The sequence below is a fragment of the Nicotiana tomentosiformis genome, chromosome 7 (assembly GCF_000390325.3).
Source record: "Nicotiana tomentosiformis chromosome 7, ASM39032v3, whole genome shotgun sequence".
Taxonomy (NCBI): domain Eukaryota; kingdom Viridiplantae; phylum Streptophyta; class Magnoliopsida; order Solanales; family Solanaceae; genus Nicotiana; species Nicotiana tomentosiformis.
The window spans coordinates 59,411,197-59,429,142 of NC_090818.1; the positions used below are offsets into that span (position 1 = coordinate 59,411,197).

General features: G+C 37.1%; 1 protein-coding gene across 1 annotated transcript; it reads right to left on the reverse strand.

Moving 5' to 3' along the window:
- Positions 1-5,827: 5,827 nt before the first annotated feature.
- LOC138895646 (uncharacterized) lies at positions 5,828-9,486 on the reverse strand. Its single transcript, XM_070180357.1, has 4 exons — positions 8,324-9,486; positions 6,435-6,932; positions 6,295-6,351; positions 5,828-6,119 (listed from the first exon to the last, which is right to left on the reverse strand). Exons 1-4 carry the CDS (start codon positions 9,484-9,486, stop codon positions 5,828-5,830), a joined length of 2,010 nt encoding a protein of 669 aa, XP_070036458.1.
- Positions 9,487-17,946: the final 8,460 nt, after the last annotated feature.

The following is a 17,946-nucleotide window of genomic DNA, read 5'->3' on the forward strand; positions in this document are numbered from 1 at the left end:
TTGCAGAGCAAATTAAAAGAAAGGAAGATGGAATGGAACATCAAGATGATGAAATTTCAAAAGAGAGAAGTGGAGGACAATCTCAAGACATAGAAAATACCCAAGGAACAAGCATAAGTGAGATTGTTTGTAGATTTGTAGAAGGAACATATGATATCTCTACACCTCTCTCTCTTAGAGACAATTTTGGAAGTCAAAATAATGCTAGTCAAGATAATGATTTAACTAGCATGATCTTGACAGTTGCAAAAGTTTAGACGGAGTTTTTTTCATCGTATACATGTTAGTTTTAGTCAAAGATTAGTAACAAGTACTAATTGTGTTAGCTCTTGTAAATATTTGCAAAATATTGTGAACTTGCAAGCGAGGAACTTGGAGAACAGTTACAAGATAAAGAAAATGCAATGGATGGAACAAGCATATGCAATATCTCAGCTCCATTGTCTGTTAAAGAAATACAAGAAGACAGGGTGGCTAACATAGGTATTAAGTTCATTTATTCATGTGAAATTTCAAAAGTTAAGGACATTTTGGAGAATTGTGTCCTTAATATTAGATTCATACTTCAAATTGTCAGGACATTTCAAAAATTATGTCCTGATTTTTTGTTTCTTCATTTAACAATTTGCCCTAGAATTGAGGACTTGCAACAAACTAATGTATATGTAGTGTTGCTTGCAGAGCAAAACAAAAAAATACAGTCGTTAACCAATATACTAGGAAAAGGAAGAGAGATAGTATTGGTTTTGATGGTCCATCATTTGCTATTCTTACTCCTACTCCTCCGACTACATAAATGAGCATTGATGAGGGTTTGTCTATGGATGTTGAAGGAAATGTTGAATAAGAGCTTGGTCGAGGGAAAAGGAATAAGAAGCTTAGTTGGAAATTGAAATCTCCTTTTGAACAGATAAACAAAAGAGGAACATCGATGTCGCACAATGAAAATACTACTAAGTATACGGGCTGGATAAAATCAAAATATACTCGTACATGTATTTTTCATTATGCCAAAGATGATAAAAAGTTATTGAAGAAATTCATTGGTCGGTTGGGCAAGGAGAGAAGGAAAGGTCGCAAAAAAGTGTAAGTCTCTAAATGTATTCATGATTTCTTAATTGTTTACATTTATGTCTTGAACTTCTAATTTTAAATTCAAGACTAAGTATCCTAAATTTTTGAGCTTCAAACTCTAAGTTCAGGACTAAGTGTCCTTAACTTTATGAACTTCCAACTCTAACTTAGGACCAAGTGTCCTTAATTTTTTAACTTCCACTCTAAATTCAGGACCAAGTGTCCTTAATTTATGAGCTTCCAACTCTAAGTTCAGGACTACCATTAGCTTCCAACTCTAAGTTCAGGACTACCTGTCCTTAATTTTTGAACTTCCAACTCTAACTTCAGGACTAAGTGTCCTTAATTTTTGAACTTCTGCTCTAGGTTCAGGACAAAGTGTCCTTAACTTATGAGCTTGTTACTCTAAGTTTAGGACTAACTATCCTTAATTTATGAGCTTGTAAGTCTAAGTTAAGGACTATCTGTCCTTAATTTTTGAACTTCCAACTCTAACTTCAGGACTAAGTGTCACTACCCAAAATTTTCCACCGACGGGACCGTGATGGTGCCTAATATTTCACTTGCTAGGCAAGCCAACGTTAGAACATCGTTAAACCAATTCCTTATTTCCATTAAGTAAATAACAATAATTAACTAAGATGAATTATAACAAGTACGGAATATTATAAAACTGTATTAATTACTACCACCCGGATCTGGAGTCATAATTTACGAGCATTCTAGAATTTACTATAAGTAATAGTCTGAAAGAAATACAACTGTCTGAATGAAAGAAAACAGTAGGACATAAAAGATAGACGGGGACTTCAAGGTCTGTGAACGCCGACAGATCTACCTTGAGTCTCCGGACAGCGAACCAGTAGCCAATCTCGATCAACCTGAGCCGGTATCAAAATCTGCACAGAAAGTGCAGAGTGCAACATCAGTACAACCGACCCCATGTACTGGTAAGTGTCGAGCCTAACCTCGACGAAGTAGTGACGAGGCTAAGGCAAGGCACCTACAATTTAACCTGTACAATTTAATAGTGTATATGCAAATAACAGAAATGAAGAACTAAACAGGAAATGTCGAGAGGGGGACATACTGAGGGAAATACAAGATAAAGAACTACAACAGAATGATCACTGGAGCAGTCAATATACCATGAATCAACATGAATAGTGAATACAGTAAGGAAATATGCACAGCATCACCCTTCGTGCTTTTACTCTCAATCTCACCATAAAATCAATAGAAACGACACGGCATCACCCTTCGTGCATTAACTCTCATACCATGGCACGGCATCACCCTTCGTGCATTAACACTCACAATATGGCACGGCATCACCCTTCGTGCATTAACACTCACAATATGGCACGGCATCACCCTTCGTGCATTAACACTCTCCCTTACCATAATGCAATGCATAAATAACAACAGGGAGATAGAATAATAAGTACAAACCTTACTTCAACATTTGGTTCAATAATATCAATCTCAACTTTGAAATAAAAACTCAATTATCACCAGAAAAATCCGTAAACATGATAAGAACGATTAATTGAACAACACTAGTATAACACGTAGCAATTTGGCATAGGAATGAGACAATATAAGAAAAACAGAGAAACATGGAAAACAGGTAAATTAGTGGCGCATAGGTACTCGTCACCTCACATATATGCCGCTCACATGAATTTCACTTAGCAAATAATCTAAGGTTCCTAATTCCCTCAAGTCAGGGTTAGACACAACACTTACCTCGCTCTGAAGGCCACTTAATTCTCAATCACAGCTTTTTCTTTGGAATTCACCTCCAAACCACTCGTATCTATTCAAAAATTACTGAATAATATCAAATATTGCTAAAGGAATCAATTATATTGCATAAATTAAATTTCCCAAATTTTCCTCCAAAAATTCAAAAACTCGACCCCAGGCCCGCTTGGTCAAAACCCGAGGTTCGGACCAAAATCCTTTTATCCATTCACCCCCGAGCCCGAATTTGTAATTAGTTTTGGAATCCAACCTCAAATTGAGGTCTAAATCCCCGAATTCCCGAAATCCCTAGTTTCTACCCTAACCCTTAATTCTACCATGAAAACTCTAGATTTTAGGTTGAAAATTCAAGAAATGTAATGGGTAATTGAAAGAAAATAGTTTAGAATCACTTACCAATAATTTGGGGAAGAAATGACTCTTGAAAAATTGCCTCTCACCGTTTGGTTTTTGAGAAAAATGAGTTTTTGGCTAAAATCCCGTTTTTGGGTTCTGTTAAGTGCTGAGCGACAGTGTTCATCGCGTTCGCGAAGTGTATGGGCTGCCAAGACTTCGCGTTCGCGAGGTAGTGATCGTGTTCGCATAGGCTACCCTTCCCTGGTCTTCGCGTTTGTGAGTCATTGTTCGCGTTCGCGATGAAGAAAACGTTGTCTGCCCCTCCCCAGTGCCTAACGCTACGCGTTCGCGATGGGCTTGTCGCGTTCACGAAGGGTAACGCCCCCATGGATTCACGTTCGCAAAGAGGAAATCCTCAACTGCCCAGTTTACTCTTTGCATTCGCGAGAGTACCTTTGCGAACGCGAAGAAGGACATGCCAGAACACAGACTCTACAGAAAAAATAGATTTCCAAAGTCCAAAACATCTTGTGGCCTATCCGAAACTCACCCGAGCCCTCAGGGCTCCAAACCAAACATGCACACAAGTCTAAAAACATCATACGAACTTGCTCGCGTGATCAAATCACCAAAATAACACCTAGAACTCCGAATTTAGCACCAAATCGAATGAAATTCTCAAGAACACTTTAAAATTTCTATTTTCTCAACTGGACGTCTGAATCACGTCAAACCAACTCCGTTTCTCACCAAATTTCATAGAAAAGTATTAAATATCATAATGAACCTGTACCGGGCTCCGAAACCAAAATACGAACCCGGCACTAACAATGCCAAACATCAATCAATTCTTAAAAATAATTAATTTTCAGACTTTTAATTTTTATCAAAAATTCATAACTCAAGTTAGGGACCTCCGAATTAGATTCCGGGAATACGCCCAGGTCCCATAATTCTATACGGACCCACCAGGACCGTCAAAACATATATCCGAGCTCGTTTACTAAAAATATTGACCGAGGTCAACTAAAATCAACTTTTAAGGAAAACATTCTTATTTTCATTAATTTTCAACATAAAAGCTTTCCTGAAACCTACCCAGATCGCGCACGCAAATTGAGGAGGGTAAAATGATATTTTTAAGGCTTAAAAGCGCAGATTCGAGTTCTAAAACATAAGATGATCTTTTGGGTCATCACACTAAGTGTCCTTAATTGAGGACTAACTTATAAGCTTTCTAACTTTGATATTATTTAAAATTTTCAGGGGACAAACGGATATATATGGTGAGGATAATGGTGTGAGAAAGAATCCATATAAATTGTACAATCAAAAAATCAGTAGCAAAATGTTCTTCCTTGAGCTTTCAGATAGTAGTTATGTACTTGATGATAAGGTTTGATAATTTACAAGGCATTTTTTTTCTTTTTTCTTAATTTATTATTTTTTAATTATTTATGACTGATGGATTTTTTTTTTATTTTTTGCCTTTTTATGAAGCATATTGACATTGCCTTGTATTATTTGAGAAAGAAGGAATGTTATCACCCTTGCGCCCATCCATTTCATTGCACAACTATAGATATAGTTTTTGATAATTATATGCTAAATGTGTATGAGAATTTTAATGAAGATGCTTCAGATGAGTTTTGGTGTGGTGATAATCAATTGGTTCTCACACCATATGTGTGGGGTGACAATCGTAGATGTGGAATTACTTGGACAGAGGTTGATAAAATCTTTTTTTCATGTCAGCTACCTTCAGCAGATAATGATGATGTGACGCATTTTCTTTTGGGGGTATAATTGACAATTTAATTAGTCCAATTTGGTTCTTTCTGTTAACTACTAGTCTGTCCATTTTTGCACAGTTTTAAACTGCCAATATTTGATTAAATTATCCAAAAGTTTTTCAAATTCCGTCAAGTTATTGTTGATTTGCACAGTCTTGCAAATCTGTAGAGCTATTGCAAAAGATTCCTATCTATTTCCAAGATGGAATAGACAAAGCAACACGCATTGATTGTTGTAGAACTTCAGGACATAATGTTCATAAATGTCCTGATTTGTTGAAGGATGAAAATAATATTCATGACATATTTTTCTGAAATGTCCTGAACTTCTAGAAATCTAGACACTAAACTGAGATTTTCAGAAGTTAAGGACATTTTAGAAATTTATGTCCTTAATATTAGATTCATACTTCAAACTTTCAGGACGTTTCAAAATATAATATCCTGAAGTTTACTTGTACCAATATCATTTTAAAAATAAGATGTAGCAAGCTGCAGGCATCAAGTTTTATAAAGAAACAAAAAGCACGTAAGCACAAAGAAACTTTAAAAATTCAGGATATTTTTTATATAACCATCTGCTAAAGTTTACTTGCTCAAATAAAAACAATCTAAATGAATCCCATTTATATCAAAAACTTAAAAGACTAGATAAACATAAGTGGATATATCTATAATTCTCTATGCTTCCTTGAAAATGGGTGGACTGCTGGAGAATATATACAAGATGTTCTATTATGATCAATTCTTCTGCAACGACCACATTTGAATGTTATTTTTGATGATTCGGTAGCTGGAATATGCTTTTTCTTCTGCCTTCTACCTGGGGGGACCTTGAAATCTGGAGGTTTAATAATTTATAACTTAACATTCTCTGGTACAATCCAAGAATTTGTATGTCCTACAGGACGTATTTGTCTTTCATATGTTTTCAGCCAAGATTCCTTTAAGTACCAGTCTGAGCAGAAATTGGACTTCTTGATGTTTCTCTTCTCGATAGCTGCAATTGCATGTATATATGGTAATTCATCAAATTGAAACTGAAAACAATCACATGTTCTTTTGCTTAAGTCCACCAAGAAAGTATTTCCTTCTTCCTCAACTCTAGAACGCCATGAATCAACAGGGAAGACCTTCAAAGTTGAAAAACTATAAGTTAGTACATAATGTTAAATTATCATTAAAATAATAAGCTAAAGTAAGAACATAATACTTACATTTAAAGTAAAAGCTAAATCTATCTTTTTCTACAATTTCTCTTCTACCCAACATGAAACATCATAAAAGGTTCCTTCTGCTTCATTTCTTCTTTCACAAAACCAACGTTGTAGCTTCACTTAGATGAAATCCATCATTCTCAATATAGGCAGCTTCCTTGATTCTAATAGCACAGAATTCATTAACTCAACTACGTTCGTTATGAGCATGTCATATCTTCGTCGTGGAGAACAAGAGCGCACCCACCTTTCCGGTGGCTCTTCCATCAAGTAGTCAAAAGTCTTCTTATCAACTTTTGCTATCTCTGACATGTATATATCAAATTCTTTGCGCATGTATACTCTTGCAGCACTTTGAAAATATTTTATGACCTCACTTTTCACTTTCCTTCGCTTTAGGTTCTGCTCCAAATGATAGATACAAATCCCATGGTGGCTTTCAGGAAATACCTTTGCGATGACATGTGCAATAGATTGATGCTTATCTGATAAAAAAATTAAAATATCACGGCTCCCAATTGCATTGTGAAGCTCACTAAAGTACCACTCATAGGAGTTGTTATTTTCAGATTCTGCAATCCCAAAGGCTAGTGGGAATATTTGGTTATTTGCATCCTTTGAAACTGAAATCATTAAAACACCACGATATTTTGACTTCAAAAACGTTGCATCAACAGCAATCACTGGTCTACAATGATTCCAACCAGCTATTGATGATCCATATGTATAAAACATATAAAGAAACCTGAAAATACAGTTTAACAACAAAAGGCGAAAATACAGGACACCATGTCCTTAGCATTTACACTGCACACATCAAAGTTAAGGACATGGTGTCCTTAACATTTACACTGCACATATCAAAGTTAAGGATACCATGTCCTTAACATTTACACTCCACACATCAAAGTTAAGGATACCATGTCCTTAACATTTACAATGCACACATCAAAGTTAAGGACACCATGTCCTTAATATTTATAATGCACACATCAAAGTTAAGTTAAGGACATCATGTCTTTAACATTTACACTGCACACAACAAAGTTAAGGACACCATGTCTAAAATATTTACAGTGCAAACATCAAAGTTAAGGACACCATGTCCTTAACATTTACGCATGCACACATCAAAATTAAGAATATCATGTCCTTAACATTTACAATGCACACTTCAAAGTTAAGGATACTATTTCCTTAACATTTACACTGCAAAGATCAGAGTTAAGTTAAGGACACCATGTACTTAACATTTACACTGCACAAATCAAAGTTAAGGACACCATGTCCTAAATATTTAAAGTGCAAATATCAAAGTTAAGGACACCATGTCCTTAACATTTACAATGCACACATCAAAGTAAAGGACATCGTGTCCTTAATATTTACATTGCATACAACAAAATTAAGGACACCATGTCTAAAATATTTACAGTGCAAATATCAAAGTTAAAGACACCATGTCCTTAACATTTATACATGCACACATCAAAGTTAAGGACACCATGTCCTTAATATTTACAATGCACACTTCAAAGTTAAGGATACCATTTCCTTAACATTTAAACTGCACACATTAGAGTTAAGTTAAGGACACTATGTCCTTAACATTTACACTGCACACATCAAAATTAAGGACACCATGTCCTAAATATTTACAGTGCAAACATCAAAGTTAAGGACACCATATCCTTAACATTTATACTGCACACATCAAAGTTAAGTTAAGGACACCATGTTTTTAACATTTACACTGCACACATCAAATTTAAGGATAATATGTCCTTAACATTTACACTGCACAAATCAAAGTTAAGGACACCATGACCTTAACATTTACAGCGCACACATCAAAGTTAAGGACACCATGTCCTAAATATTTACAGTGCAAATATCAAAGTTAAGGACACCAAGTCCTTAATATTTACAATGCACACATCAAAGTTAAGGACACCATGTCCTTAATATTTACACTGCACACATCAAAGTTAAGGTAAGGACACCATGTCCTTAACATTTATACTACACACATAAAAGTTAAGGACACCATGTCATTAACATTTACACTGCACACAACAAAGTTAAGGACACCATGTCCTAAAGTTTAAAACTGACTAATAAACTCTTTTTGTTTACCTGTTGTTGTCGTCTATCTTTATGTTAGTGTATGTTCCCGAGTTTTTACTTTTCATCATGTACAAGTATGAAGACAGCAATTCATAATTCTCTTCAGGAGTTCCTCTTATTAAAGCTGAAGCATGTTGAATAGCACGCCACACCTTGTGATACCCAATGTCTAGTCCATGCAATTTTTGCATTTCTGCCATGACAAAGGCTGGTGTACCTTCAAACCTTGGGTCTCGAAGATTGTCAATAATATAACCCCTAATCAACTTTGAAGTTGCATGCCTTTGATCAGCTTTCATAGTGTTAACTGAGTAGTTATGATATTTCTCAATCTTTACTATCTTAAATAGTGTTGAATCTTTAATTCTGAAAGCACGCACATACCACCCACACTTTTTATCATTGCATTTCAATGAATATCTTGTTGAGCTTGATCTAATAACCTTGAATTCAAAATGTCCTTTAATTGCTATATTCGAAAAACAGTTAATTATACTCTTCTTTTTGTCAAATATTGATCCCACTTTTATTTCATCCAACGAAGTATTTTCTCTTACTATTGTAGTTGAGGATTCGTTTTGTTTCGACTTTGACCTTTGTCTAGTTAGTTGAATAGAGGATTTTTTAGCAACTTCTTCTATTACCAGTGCACTCTCTAAGACTTGAATACCGAAAGCTTGTTGGTTGTCAATCTCTATAATGTTTTGTCCTTCCACTTGAATAGAATTAAATGTTTGAAGCACCTCTTCAATTATTGGATCGGGTTCAACCACTTCTATTTCCATTATCTTTTGGCATTTGTCTTGATTGTCTTGTTGAGTTTCTATATTGACATGTTCAAAGGTGCTTGTAGAGAAAAAAACTCTTTCCGAAATATTAACAATGAAACGACAGCCCTTGAAGAGTGAATGACTTTTTAGTAACTCTATACATGTGCGAAGATCTAAATCTTTGTATACAAGCATTCCTTTGCTTGTTCCCAGGTTGAGATCAAACCATATCATTACTTCAAATTTGTCTCTATCCAATTCAATAACATCAAAGACCTGGTTGACGAAATATTCAAATCGAATTGCCTCAGGTACTAGAACAAGCTTAGTTTGATGATCCAGATACTTATAGTCTGCGGTCCATCTTCCATTAAAAGCAACTATAATACATATTGTATCCATCCTGCAAGTCAAGAAAATGGGAAATTCAAGACACTATGTATTTAAAATTTACACAATAGTCATGAAGTTATGGACACAATATCCTAAACTCTATCAATACAAGTTGCAAATACAGGACACTTTGTCCTTAATATTTATACAGCAATCATGAAGCTAAGGACATGATGTCCTAAACTTTATTAATACAAGTTACAAATACAGGACACTTTGTCCTCAATATTTACATAACAGTCATGAAGTTTAAGGACACAATGTCCTAAACTTTATCAATACAAGTTACAAATAAAGGACACTATGTCCTTAACTTTATCAATAAAAATTGCAAGTACAGGACACTTTGTCCTCAATATTTACACAACAGTCATAAAGTTAAGGACACAATATCCTTAACTTTATTAATACAAGTTGTAAATATAGGAAATTTTATCAATACAATGCAATCCAGAAGAGGAAAAAAAATAAAATCCCTTGCATCTTATTCTCCACTAACCAAATAAAAATCCACACAAACATAACTGAAATTTTAGAACTTACTGTAATTTTATGATGAAATTTGGATGAGAGAGTTGAATTCTCTAGTTTGAAATAGGAGGAGAAAGGAGGAGAAAACCTTTTGTAATTTGGACGATCACAGGCAAAGTTTGAGCGAAGTTCTCTTCAATCACAAAAAGCTTATTTACGTTCTCTGCACGTAAATAAGCTGAGCGACATTATCACGTAAATAAGGAGCCTAGTGTCACGACCCAAAATCTCACATGTAGTGATGGCGTCTATCTCAATACAAGGCAAGCCAACAATCTCAATAAACTCCCATATCTTTTATGTTTAAAAATAAAATATTAAATTCAACGGAAGAAAATTCACAAATACATATATAAACACTCCCAAAACCCAGTGTCACTGAGTACATGAGCATCTAATATGAATACAAGTCTGGAAAATATGATCCATAATAGTCCGAGACCAAATGCAGTAAATAAGGAGATAGGGGAGGAGAGGCAAGGTCTGCGAAACACGACAGCTACCTCTGAATCTCCGAAAAATCAACTGTGCGAGAGAATTAGCACCCTCTATGTCCGGAAATAGCTGGATCTGCACACGAAGTGCAGGGTGTAGTATGAGTACAACCAACTCAGCAAGTAATAATAATAACTAAGGAACCGAAGATAATGACGAGCTACACAGTTATAGTTCATTTTCAATAATTCCAACAGAGAATAGACATGCTTTCAAATCCAACAGTTTAAGTCAAATCAATTTATACAGTTCAAGTTCATGTAATTCGGATATAAAATCTTTCAGAGAATTTCACAACAATGACAGATAGCAAATAAGTGCAACAACAAAAGGAAAGTGAGTACAACCTCTTAGGACAACAATCACTCATTGGGCTCCCAGCCCTCAACACTCACACTCAATGGGTACACGCGCTCACTGGGGGGTACAGACTCCGAAGGGGCTCCTACATCCCAAGCGCTATAATCTGCACGGATAAATCACGTGTTGCACGGACAACTCACATGTCATAATATAAATATTTGGATCCGCACGGCCAACTCACGTGTTGCACGACCAAGTCACGTGCTATAGTATAATATAAGGATCTGCACGGCCAACTCACGTGTTGGACGGCCAACTCACGTGCTATAGTATAATATAAGGATCCGCACGGCCAACTCACGTGTTGTACGGCCAACTCACGTGATGTGGTATAATATCTCACAAACAGGCCCCCGGACTCACTCAGTCATAAAGCTCTCCAGTATCTCGGGCTCTCAACAATCATAAAATCAGCCCAAACAACAATGATATGATACATCTATAATGAACAATAGAGACTGAGATAAAATAATCAAGTAAGCGGTGACTGAGTACAAAATAATAATTAAAGCAAATAATTCAACATGTGCACGACCTCTATGGGTCCCAACAATACCAACATATAGCCTAATCATGGTTTCTATCATGACTTATAGTCAAGTTTCCACAACACATAGAGAGCACATAACTATCAACAAGTTATTCAGCTTTACAGTTTCCACGGGACGGACCAAGTCACAATCCCCTCGGTGCACGCCCACACGCCTGTCACCTAGCTTGTTCGTCACCTCCAAAGTAATCACATGATACCAAATTCTAGGGTTTCATACCCTCAGAACCAGATTTAAAATTGTTACTTACCTCAGAGCGTGAAATTCTTTACTCTGCTATGCTTTTGCTCGCAAATCGGCCTCTGAATGCTTCGAATCTAGTCACAAATAATTCATTTCAGTCAATAAAATTTATTTGAATTAATTCCATATGAAAATACAATTTTTCCATAAAATCCGAATTTTAACTCCAAAAATCGCCCGTGGGGCCAACGTCTCGGAACTCAACAAAAGTTACAAAATATGAACCCTCATTCCACCACGAGTCTAACCATATTAAAATTACTAAATTCCGATAACAATTCGGCCCTCAAATCCCCAAATTTATCCAAGAGGGTTTTCAAACTTTTCCAACTTAATTCACCAATTAAATGATAAAAACAACAATGGATTCGGGTAATTTAACCAATATTGAGTTAAGAACACTTACCCCGTTGTTTTCTCTGAAAATCTCCCAAAAATCGCCTCAATCCGAGCTCCAAATCGTTAAAAATGGAAAATGGGATTTAAACTTTTTGTCTAGACCTCTCTTCTTCGCGAACGCGACAGGTCCCTCGCGTTCGCAAAGCATAACTCGACTGCCCACAAATTTAACCCTTCGCGAACGTGATTGTGGCTCCGCGAACGTGAAGCTTTACAAATCTTACCCTTCACGAACGCGACCACGGCTTCGCGAACGTGAAGCTTTACCAGCACAGAACTTCGCGAACGTGTAGAACAAGGACCTGGGGTCCCCAATAGCCTCACTGCTCTTCGCGAACGCGACACCACTCACGTGTTCGTGATGCACATACAGACCATACCTTTGCATGTGCGTCCTCCCCTTCGCAAACGAGAAGAACAAAATCTCACACTCAAAAAACACTCTTCGCGAACGCGATGGCCCACTCGCAAACACGATAGAGAAAATCAGAAAAATGCAGCAACAGATATCAGCAATCTCACCAAGGCCAAAAATGATCTGTTAACCCCCCGGAACTCACCCGAGCCCCCCGGGACCTCAACCAAACATACCATTAAGTCCTAAAACATCATACGAACTTAGTCGAACCTTCAAATCACCTCAAACAATGCTAAAACCACGAATCATATCCCAATTCAAGCCTAATAAACTTTGAAATTTCAAGTTTCTACAAACGACTCCGGAACCTATCAAATCACATCCAATTGACCTCAAATTTTTTGCAGACAAGTCATAAATGACATAACAGAGGTATTCCAAATTTTCAGAATCGGATTCTGACCCCGATATCAAAAAGTCAATCCCCCGGTCAAACTTCCCAAAATTTCAACTTTCGGCATTTCAAGCCTAATTCCACCATGGACCTCCAAATAATTTTTCGGACACGCTCCTAAGTACAAAATCATCATACGGAGCTATTGGAATCATTAAAATTCAAATCCGAGGTCGTTTACACATAAGTCCACATCTGGTCAACTTTTTTAACTTAAATTTTCAATTATGAGACTAAGTGTCCTATTTCATTCTGAATTCCGTTCGGACCCGAACCAACTACCCCGGCAAGTCATAAAATAACTGTAAAGCATAAATTGAGCAGTAAATGGGGGAACGGGGTTATAATACTCAAAACGACCGGTCGGGTCGTTACAATTTCCCCCACTTAAACATACGTTCGTCCTCTAACGTGCCAAGAGTTATTTCCAAGCCACCACATCACTATTCCATTTTACCACGCGCGTACCCAGGGGTGATCCCACGTTACCTTATTCCACATAGGCCTGATAATATAATACAACTAGAAATCCTTAATTTAGCCTTAGCCCAAAAACCTTGGAATTCAATTCCCAACCTTCAGAATTCTTTTCAAGACCTGAATATCGCATCTAAGCAGACTTTCAATATTATCCTCTCGAATATACCGTAATCAAACCTGATAGTACCCATTCTAGGTCCAATGACCTTATTTTATTAAGCGCAACTATCCCACATACATGTCACATCAATATAACTCAAGTCACAACTGCGCAATCTGTGTACCCGAATATGGGAGATATCTCAAGGAAGAGAACCGTATTGCAAGTTCGACAAGCACCACCACCACCACAATGTTGCAACCAACTCCTCAAATTTCGTGAAGAGGATAACCATAGGCACATGTGCATAATTGTAGAGGTAGGAAATTAATGAATCATATAAATTATCATAGAAATAGAATTCCCTCACACGGCACGGACAACTCACGTGCCAATAATATGAATTGCCCGGCATGGTCACAGGCCTCCAGTCCCAACATATCATAAAGGAGCAATTAAACAAGTACACATGTATATGATAATGAAATAAGATTCTCAGGCTCCTGGACTGGTATAAATAACACGCCATAGCGTAAGCTGTGCAAAGTCTGCTACCACACTTCAAATCGGCAAGTTAACGCAGAAATAGTAACTACCCAATTTATTCAGGGAATCATCTTCTTTGTAACCTCAAGTATAGCCTAGATAGTTCTCAACAAAGGAACGAATACGGAAAATATTATAACTTTACACTTAAGGGTCAACTCTAGGCATATTATAGCCTAAGCATTCTTCCGAGTATGAATACTTGCCCTAATGCTGGCACATGGGCTCAAACCTCACATATATGCGCACTCACAGCGCATAGCTATCATAAATAATTAATGTCGCATGTGCCTCCACCGAGTTTTAAGTAAAATAGTCACCTCAAATAGGTCGCAACCCGAAACAATATACTTCTGAGAACTCCCAGTCTCAAAATTCATCAAACGCATGAATCACCCTAACTGATCCCAACTCCAGCACTAGAATGACTAACACATCTTCCATTCATGATCTTCCCATAAGGAATACTTTCATAATTCTTCCGTGCCACATAGCGATAATTTGAATATCAACAGTCTATCAACCAGGTGAGTACTACAATACCAATGAACATCCGTAAGTCAAAACACAATGCGCCTTTTGAAATGCGCACCCTTCTCAGGGACTACCGAGCAGTTATAACATTCATCTAATTATCTGAAATTGACCATTCTGTCCAAAATTCGTGATCTTCCTTTCAAGAATGAACTGCCACCTTGTACATGTAAATCCTAATCCCGCATAACACACCACATCTATTATGCCATCAGGTGACAAGCATAAGAATCTCATTATCAACTCTGAGTCACCAGCAAATTACATACCTTATTAGTTAGAAACATTTCTCTTGCTTCTTTCCATGAGGAAATCACAATACATAACATGTTCCTCACACCGGTAAGACATATCCGGCTCAAACCATGGTAGAAACCATCAGGAACACTTTGAAATCCATTTGCACGTAACCAAGCTATCAAAATTAAATTCTTCTAACTCGACCAAGCCACATAGGTTGCCAAATTCAAGAGTATTGCCACAAAACACCTGTAAAGCCTCACCTCATCATAAGAACTAAAAGAACCAAGCATACCATTACCATACTGATCCAGCATGTTACTCATTTGTCCTATTTTCTCCGAGTTTCTTTTGAATCACCCTCAGGTTGACATTTCTCCTTGTCAAAACACTACTATCCTTACCCAAAGCTCACTACAAGACCTCCTAACATAAAACCACATCGCCCTAAGACCCATAAGCCATTGTATTCTTCTTAAAAACCTTCATAATTACCCCAACCATAATACTCACTCTGAAAATACCTTATGCGAATTTTAAAATTATTCCTCTTTTCCTTCTTATACTGAAATGTAGAATCCATAGTCAAACAGAATTACCGCACGTCCCGATGCCATCCAATGTAAGTAACTGATTCTAGTGATATACAAATTCAAAAAAATTTCAATTTCCACATATACATTTTGAACCCATTAGAACCCTCTCGATAGTCATCCACTCTGCTCAAATCTAATTTACTCCGCCCCAAACGGGCCGAAAGACATGTGCTCCTTTAGCACAGCCAACACTCAAATAAGTAACCATGCCTTAACACGACCAATCAAATTCATACTTCGTGTGCACTACACCCTTCAAAATAACAACTTAATCATTCTATAATTTTCATATTTCTATAAAGTGCCATATAACCCGTATCCAGGAATTTACTTACCCGAGTCATCCTCAATCTCCACCTCTGTAAGTCATAACTAAACCACAAGTATGCCTCAGACCAAAACTAAAATTTAACTCATAGCCATGAAATCAAATTGTCAATAGCAGGCTCCCCCACTTAGCCTTAAGCTGCAATTATATAAAATTAGAACCCGCAAGGATTTCCCTTTCTCAATTACCAAGATCTCGCACTGTTAACCCGCCAGACTGTTCGAAGTCTTTTGTTAAGCTTTTCATGAACATTCTGAATCACCAGCCATAGTCACACACTCGACCTCTTACACGGTAGCAAGTAATATTCCTTGCAGAAGCTTTATCAACATCACGCCACCGCTAACTGCTCACAGGAGATAACCCACCTGTGGAATTCCTTATCGACATCTTCCAATGACGCTGCACTGGGTGCAACGACTACGTAATCAGTAAATTCTCCTAATCTCATGCTCGTCCACCATTTGTATAAGTCTGCACTTTACCTATTGACATCAACTGAAAGTTCAACAATACCTTCCGAACTCAAGTCATATTGCGCCTGAAACGATAATCAGATCTTCACATCCCTCTTTATTTCAAACAAACTCCTTTCTTCCATATTCAATCTTTCTCCGTACAGTAACCATCACTCCAAATAAAGTATGTAGGCTAAATCACATTCTATCACGATTCCAAACCGTTCTACACTTTCTCAGGGCACGCGACTACCCTACCACAGAATCCATATGCAAATCTGCCACTCTTACTTCAGTTAAATTATCTCCTTTAAGAAACTTCTCAACCTCTACTTCTCCTACTTGACCTGCTAGTACTTTAACCACCGCGAAACACTTCCTGTCATGTCTTCCCTCATACTTTGCTGCCCAAATATTGCATCAAATCAAAATGCATCTATGCCGCACCTGAACCAATAAAATGTTACCAACTCTAAGCCTCTTCGAAGATCATCTTTCTCGAGCCATCAACATTAGAAATGCCCATTCGCAACCACAATTACTACACAATTACTTACTCTTCTTGAGTCCAAACTCATTGACAAGACATGAGAATTTAATTTATCCCACAATTTAACAGCGTAAAAGATCTTTCAAAACATTCACACTTGAGATTGTACGTCACATCAAAATAAAAATAAAGCACCCAATGGCCTTCCTTTACATTTCAAGAAAACACTTCTCGTCATATTCAAATTGTCTTAACATATCCCGCAGTTATATCATACTCATCACAAAGCCATTCCACCGTTCATTGAGCCACAAATTCCACTCGTAGGGACATTACCGGACATATGAGTCCAAATGTATAGGTTACAACTGAAGCTACCGAGCCTAAGTTGCGGCCTAAAACCTGGCCTCAAGTCCTCCAGACTAGCTCATCACCAAAACACAAAATACACATCTTGAATCTCATTCATAGAATCACAAGCCGGCGATGCACAGCTGATACCGAGCACTCATGTGCGCATACGAATGCGTGGAAGAAATTCAAAGAGTTATGTTTCAAGCTGAATCAATCCCGCACGATAGAATACAAGAAAGTAAAATTTTCCTAAGGGTTCGGTAGCCTCTCGAAGATAAGTACAAACGTCTCTGTACCGATCCGCAAGACTCTACTAAACCTGTTCATGACTTGTGAGACCTATGTAACCTAATGCTCTGATACCAACTTGTCACGACCCAAAATCTCACCTGTCATGATGGCGCCTATCTTAATACTAGGCAAGCCGACAATCTCAATAAACTCACATATTTTTTATGTTTAAAAATAAAATGATTAAATTCAGCGGAAGAAAATTCACAAATACATGTATAAACACTCCCAAAACCCGGTGTCACTGAGTACATGAGCATCTAATATGAGTACAAGTCTGGAAAATATGGTCCATAATAGTCCGAGACCAAATGCAGTAAATAAGGAGATAGGGAAGGAGAGGCAAGGTCTGCAAAACATGGCAGCTACCTCTGAATCTCTCTAAAAATCAACTGTGTGAGAGAATTAGCACCCGCTATGTCCGGAAATACATGGATCTACACATGAAGTGCAGGGTATAGTATGAGTACAACCAACTCAGCAAGTAAAAATAATAACTAAGGAACTAAAGATAATGACGAGCTACACAGTTATAGTTCATTTTCAATAATTCCAACAGAGAATAGACATGCTTTCAAATCCAGCAGTTTAAGTCAAATCAATTTATACAGTTCAAGTTCATATAATCCGGATATAAAATCTTTCAGAGAATTTTACA